We start from the raw sequence: 7,381 nt of genomic DNA, 5'->3' as shown, positions 1-7,381 counted from the left end.
TTGATGAGGTTGAAGCAACCACATATATGAACAGATCATGAACATGTCCCCGTGTCCATGTTACTTTGTTCCCGTATATATATATATATATATATATATATATATATATATATATATATATATATTATACCTTAATATATATATATATATATATATATATATTATACCTTAATCTGGGCAAGGTTCTCCCGGAATTTTTATACTACCCATCCTTATATTATTAATATATCCAATTTATTCAGCTCAGATGTATATTTTTTCAAAACACGTGCCCTTTGTAATTTTTGGATTTAAATATATTATTAGAAAATTCAACCAAATTTTGAACTCAGTGATACATATATATTAACCCACCAATAATGGTGAAATTAAGATGACAGTTCTACCGCTCCAAAGAAGAAAAATAGGGTGAAATTTAGTTGTGACTTGTGAAAGAAGCAGATATTATTCAGTAGCATTTGTAACAAATCTTACTTGAAGCAGATGGTACAATTAGTGGTCTAAAGATAGATAGAGGTACAGGTATACCAAGTGAAACTTACGTTCTCTCTGTTCTTGAACAAAGATGAAGTTAAAGAACGAGACCATTTAGTAGCATGTAATTATTCTCTATTGACAAGTTTAAATATTTTAAGCAGTGCAAGAAACAGGTCGATGATATCCAAATACAGAGAAACCGAAGCCCAGATGTACTCATCATAAGTGTTGCGCTTGATTATGTTATCTGTATCATAGACAATGTATCCGCAAAATATAACTGATGCTAGACAGCCATAGATCATCTCTGCGATCCCCCCAAGGGGGAAAAATATCTGAAATTACGAAATAATCAGAATTTAACCGACAAGATCAGAATGGAAATAAAAAAAAGAATGAAGTAGCAACAGAATAAGCAACAACGGCTAGTTACCTGAATAAAGCCAAAAAGTATAAGCGCAATAAGGGAAGCAAACAGAAAGGGTCCTAAGAAATTGAAGTCTTGACCCCTCCTTACTGCCCAGAATGTGTACAAAGTAAGACTAACGACAACCACGGCTGTTAGAATCACAGCTTCCAAGATGACCTTTCCTGTAGCAAATTCAATTTTTTTAAATTAACTTCTAAGAATTTGAACTTGTCAAAGAGGGAAACTACGGTAAAGGAAATGCAATTCAGCCTCTCAGCAACAAATTTTGGTAAATCAACCACCTTCGGGTTGCAGAAATGATACTACTACACTACTGATAAACAAATCCCAGAATCTAGATGCTGATACCGAGCTCGGGAACATTGCAATATTACAATATTGACCCAGAACTCCAACTGTTGGATACATAACTTAATTAAGTAGGATTTTTAGCCCAAGAAAACAAACTTATGTAGGATCATACAATTGTCAACTCACCCTACAAACAGAGACAACAATAAAAGCTATTGCTTTCAAACTCTTACAACACAGAACTTTCCTCACATAATAACTACTAACCAAAATTGAAGCTTATTTCATGTTACGCTTGAATTAACTTTTACACCTTGTGATGAGAAACATATATATTGTTGTTGAACAGAAGAAAATCTCAGGTGTTCTAGTTAAGAGAAAGCTTAAAAAATGAAATCAAGAAGTTAGTAGCTACTACAAACTTTGCATGGTTATGGGACCAAATAATACTATTAAAAAATTAAAGCTATATTTTTTTATCCACTATGAAAATCTACTGGTCACTTGTTCCACGTACTTATTCATGAAACATAAACATACCGCTGGTATAAGCACAAGTCAAACCGATGGAAAACGAGAGAGCAAGCGTGAACACTCCAAGTAATATGAAATTCACCGGATGTCGCTGATAAAAAAAACGTAACGGCCACAACACTACAAAAACAAAAGTCAAAATTATATATTCATTCTACATATGTATAGATGTGCACACAGACAGAACATGCGAGAATAATTGTTATATGCACTCCTCGAAATTATTCCACAAATTTAATTTTTAAACTAAGACCAATTGTCAGAGAACTATTTTTACATGATCGCAAGCCTAAGTAAATATATTAGACGATTATATATATTTTGATAACGTACCAACAAAAGGAGTGAGGATGATAAGTATATATACACACAATCCGGCATTAGTCGTAGTCAAGAAAGTAGAAACTGGACGGTAAGAGACAACAAAGGCAGAGACAACGGCGGTAAGAATCAACTGAACAGCCACGATGGAGTATATTTTACGGATAAAGGCCCACCGGAGCTCAGGCGCCTCTAGCATCATCGGGTAAAGAGGCTCACTCGTCCCTGATTCCACGTCGGTTTTGCTTTCCTGCCACATTTTGTTGTTTCTCGTTCTTTAAGTAACTACAAATTTACCAACAAATATATTAATGCAGTGTGATTGAGCTGTGTTGAAATTTTTTTGATAATTCAAAAGTGCCGAATGAATGAAAAGTTAAGATTTCATGGGTATTTAAAGGCGTGCTTAGGGATGGCGTTGGTTTACTTACTACCGAATAAATTATCCTAAAAGGTCTTGCCCATAACACACCCGTAAACACTAAAATTTTGTTTGTATTGGCTGATATTTCAGTATATACAAAGGTTACACATAATATGTCATCAAATATTTAAGAGCAAATCCAACAACTCTCTTAAATATATTCTTAAGTCTAAATATAAGAAATATTACCTAAAATTACATTCAAGTCTTATTGATTCCTTATATCACTAAAACACTTCTTTCCTAACTTATCTTACCTTATTTCATTTTTATCAATAAAAAATAATTTTTTCTCTCTTTTTTAGTTGTTTTCTCTCTCTTCCTTTTATATCTCATTTAAATTTATTATTATTATAATAATAAGGAATGAAGATAAGGATAATTGTTGAAGTTAAAATTTAAAATCATGTTTTAAATCACTAAGAGTTAATATTTTATAATATTTATAAGAAACTTAATAAGACACTGTTGGACTTGCTTTAATTCTTATTATAGAATTCATGGACAAAATCCCTTATTCTCTCTCTCTCTATATATAAATATATTATATTTTAAACATAAATTTGAAACAAAATTTAGTTATAAATTATAATATTAATATTAAGCAAAAATAATGTTACCAAAATAAAATCATATTGTAATACAATTTTTTTTAAATAACTAAGTCATAAAAACTTACAAATGAAATGAGTTAGATTTGAAATTAAAATAACAAGAGATAAATTTTTAAGATTTAGTTATTTTACAATCGCGCCCCGATGATATAAAGATGAGTTAAAAAATTTCAAAATGTGTTTGTACGTAAAACTTAGAAATTATCATTTCCAATATTTTTTTAATTAAACATTTTAATTATATGATATTTTTAGTTTTTATCCGGATTTCTTTTAAATTTCTGTTTAATTTGGTATGAAAATTTAATTCGCCATATTGGTTAGATCCCCTCCGCAGCCACGTTCGGTGAAGGGAGAAAATGAGAAATTTTAGATTAAATCAATTGAGACGTCGCTATTGTTCATAGCAGAACCACGTGGAAAAATTATCAAAGACTTGTCTAGTTTCCTCTATATTTTCATATTTTTATGTTTTTTCTGTTAATTTTTGTTTTGACTGTTTTGTTTTTGAATAAATATCGACCAAGTTGAAGATGAGTTGTTCATCTAATCAGTATAAAAAAGGTTTTTATTTTGTTAACATCTGTTTTCAAAACAAGTTGTGTGCATATATATACTTACTAAATTATCACTAGTTTAGATATTAGTTATCATGTAATAATAATAATTTGGTCATATATGCTTACTAAATTATCACTAGTTTAGATATTAGTTATCATGTAATAATAATAATTTGGTTAATAGGAAGGCGGCTTTTGGATAGCTGCAATTTGCCATGATTTAGTACACGGAATTAATATTATGAAATGCTACAAAAATTTAGTTACTGTATTTATAATTGGGTTTTTCTAATGTGTGTCTATTTATATGAGAGTTAGTGACTATTGTGTGCCTTGTCTTTGGGCACACCATAGAAAATCCCTTTATAATTTAGTAGTAGGCGATTTAGATTTTTGGATTTAGTAATGTATTTAGATCTTCTTTGTGAAAATGTTGGTGCCCTATTTGGCTTGTCTGCACAGCTAGAGTTTGATGAAATGTTACATTGAGTATAGTTACTGTGATTTTAGTCTATTGAAGTAATGACACTAAGATTCATCTCCGATTATGATACTTCCCTAGGTTAACGACTTAACAAGAGCCTGTACAGAAAACTCCGCTTCACGGTTAAAACCTGATGGTGATATATATGCAGGAGGATCTTCTTCCTGTTGCAGCTGATGATGTAGTCGCCTATCCGAGGTATCCGTTAATTAAGTCTACATGTTTGTTTCTTAGAAGTAAAATATTGTAGCACATGTTAAGTACGTAAAGTTATCGTGCATTTAGGGTTCTATTTATTCTTTAAATGCTACTACCCTGGAAGTGTGAGGCATGTACTGGCATTTATTTTATATTGGTCACTTATGCTTAGACCCGGTAATTTTGGACACTAAACGACACGAAAATTTAGCGTTTATGTTTGCATTTTTAGTACACGACACGAAAGTACACGAATACGAAAGTACACGGTCGAGATTTAGTGTCGGTTTTGTGTTTAACCTTCGAGTACACGACACGACACCAAGTATACGACATAAATAAATATTATTATTAAATTTTAATATCTTTTATAAATATATGTAGAATTATAATAAATGTATGCATATTTATTTTTAAAATATTATATGATTTCATTATTCTTATGGATTAAAAATTAAGGTATATAACTGCTGTATTTATTACTAAGGAATGTGAGGTTCGAGCCTCGATTTGACTGCTCTTGTATTTCGTGACTCAATCTGCCTTAACAAGATGCCTACGTACCTTGCTGATTGCCAAGGATCAAGTCAAATAACGTAGTTCTGATTTGTGGGGTGAGACCCCTTATATAGATGTTGGTGGTCCTTGAATTGGACTTGGTATAGGAGACTTGGTGGACAAGTCTCAGAATTAGAATGGACTTTGGAGTCCTATGAAGTAGGAAACTGATTCCTTATCATATTAGTCCCTTAAAGGCTAACCTACAAGGATTTATATACTCATTGGGACTCTTCTTAACAGCTGATTTTTCCTTTATTAAGTAATTATGAAATTAATTAATATTCAGGGTTTTTGGGTCTTCTTTGTTCCATCAGGCCTGATCTGGTCCATCAGGCATGATCAATGTGTTAACCTTTTTGGTTTGAATGTCATACATCTTCTTATTGGGCCTAGTAGCCCAAATCATGTATAATTAATGTAATATTTAATTACACAATCAGGATTTATTTATCCCTATCATTTGCCCCCCAACTTTTGGGAAACCGTATAAGATTTTGCAAAAGTTAAGCTCATTCATTCCCTTATAGGGTATCGTTTTGTGTAAAGTGTGGAGCGACCTACACGTTTACAACGATTTGCCTTGTACGCAGCTTCAGGGTCGTTTAAAAACTTCCTTTTTATTTTCTTATCTTTTCCCTATTTTTAGGAGTTTTCTGGTATTTTTTAGGAATTTTCCCTTTATTTCCGAGATTTTTCCAAATTTTCTGCAATTTTTCACAAATATTTTTAAATTTTCAGCCCTTTTTCGACCAGGATCCTAGTCGGAATTTCGACCTAGATCCTAGTCGAATTTTGGGGCAGCTTTTCAATCCTGGTCGAAGGATTTCGACTAGGATCCACGACCTGGATTTCGACCAGGATCCTAGTCGAACCTTCGACCTGGATTTTGGTCGAAATCTATGTCGTTCTTTGTTTCCTGGTCGTAAGGTTTCGACTAGGATTTATGACCTGTATTTCGACCAGGATCCTAGTCGAACCCTCGACCTGGATTTTGGTCGAAATTTCTATGCTTATTTATTTCCTGGTCGTAAGGTTTCGACTAGGATTTACGACCTGGATTTCGACCAGGATCCTAGTCGGACCCTTGACCTGGATTTTGGTCGAAATTTCTGGTCTTGTTCTCGAAAAATGTTGTGCTTGATTCAGGAATTCAACCTCAATCCTGGTCTTATTTACCTGGACTTCGACCTCAATCCTGGTCTTTTTTAACCGTAATTTTCGGGTGTCTGTTCGAAAAAATTCGAATAGAATTCACGACCTCAAATTCGACCTCAATCCTGGTCTTTTTTACCCATAATTTTTGGGCACCTGTTCGAAAGAATTCGAATAGAATTCACGACCTCAAATTCGAGCTCAACCCTGGTCTTTATTGGACTTCTTCCCAATTCAATTTGGATTGGGCCTTGTTTGGGCCTTTTCTTTTTCCAAATCCTAATTGAGTTTGGGCTTTGATTTGGGCCTTGACTTGGGCCTGTATTCTTCTAAATCCTAATTGGATTTGGGCCTCTATTTTTCCAAATCCTAATTGGATTTGGGCTTTGATTTGGGCCTCGATTTATAATTTTCTTTAGAATTATTTAGAATGCCCGGAAATATTCTGGAATGTTCTAGATTCTGGGCTTTTTTCTTTTGGGCTTCCAACTTTCTGGGCTTTTTGTCCCTTCATCTTCGTTTCCTTCCTTATATAAAGGAGTGAGTAGAGTCAATCACTCCTCACTTTCTCATTTTCGAATTCTCTTTCTCTCTTCTTCTGTTAAAGATCTCGGAGAAATAATTGTAGGTCGGAGTTTTTTGAGCCCCAAATCCTTCATTTCAGGTAAAATACCTTTCTCTTCTTCTCTTTTACCCGTTTTTACTTGTTTTTGCATAGCTCATGTTTAAAATTGTCTTCTTTTGTGCCCTTTTTTCAGATGGCTGATAAGAGAATTACACGTTTGACCAAGATGAACGTGGCCAAAAAGTCCAGTGAGTTCCCCATTCGATCGAGGTACACATCCTTGATTGATATGATCAACAGTCGAGGGGATGAGTACCCATCTGACGCGCATTTGGACACGCATGACCATATCAATGTCTTTCGGGATCCAAAGGAGCTGGACAAGTTGACTGCTTGTTTCAAAATCAAGGAGCCCTTCAAGCTGGTTCTTGCGGGTCCGGCCGACAGGGCCTGTCAATGAAGGAAGGACACACTATGCGTCTACAGGGACACTCTAAAGGCAGGTATCAGACTCCCCTTTCACCCATTTATCCCTGTTTTGCTAGCTGATGTGGGCATCAGCCCTTGCCAACTCCCTCCAAACTCTTGGAGGTTGATTCTGTGCTACCTGTCGCAATGCGCCAAGCACAACGTCCCTACCTCGGTTGCTATTTTTTGAAAGATTTTTCAGTTCAAGAATAGTCCCGACAAGAATCTGGGGTGGGTTTCTTTGAACTAGCGCCCAACCGTTCCCCATATAGTGAACGGGAAGTCCATCCCTGACAACAATT

General features: G+C 34.3%; 1 protein-coding gene across 1 annotated transcript; it reads right to left on the bottom strand.

Annotated features, from left to right (window-relative positions):
* Window positions 1-434: 434 nt before the first annotated feature.
* On the bottom strand, window positions 435-2,405 carry LOC141706308 (protein LIFEGUARD 2-like). Its single transcript, XM_074509100.1, has 4 exons — window positions 2,066-2,405; window positions 1,739-1,852; window positions 911-1,068; window positions 435-812 (listed from the first exon to the last, which is right to left on the bottom strand). Exons 1-4 carry the CDS (start codon window positions 2,310-2,312, stop codon window positions 603-605), a joined length of 729 nt encoding a protein of 242 aa, XP_074365201.1. The 5' UTR covers window positions 2,313-2,405; the 3' UTR covers window positions 435-602.
* Between the last annotated feature and the right edge of the window lie 4,976 nt (window positions 2,406-7,381).

The sequence above is a fragment of the Apium graveolens genome, chromosome 2, assembly GCF_009905375.1.
Source record: "Apium graveolens cultivar Ventura chromosome 2, ASM990537v1, whole genome shotgun sequence".
NCBI classification, from domain to species: domain Eukaryota; kingdom Viridiplantae; phylum Streptophyta; class Magnoliopsida; order Apiales; family Apiaceae; genus Apium; species Apium graveolens.
This window is presented reverse-complemented; position numbering and strand designations above follow the sequence as displayed.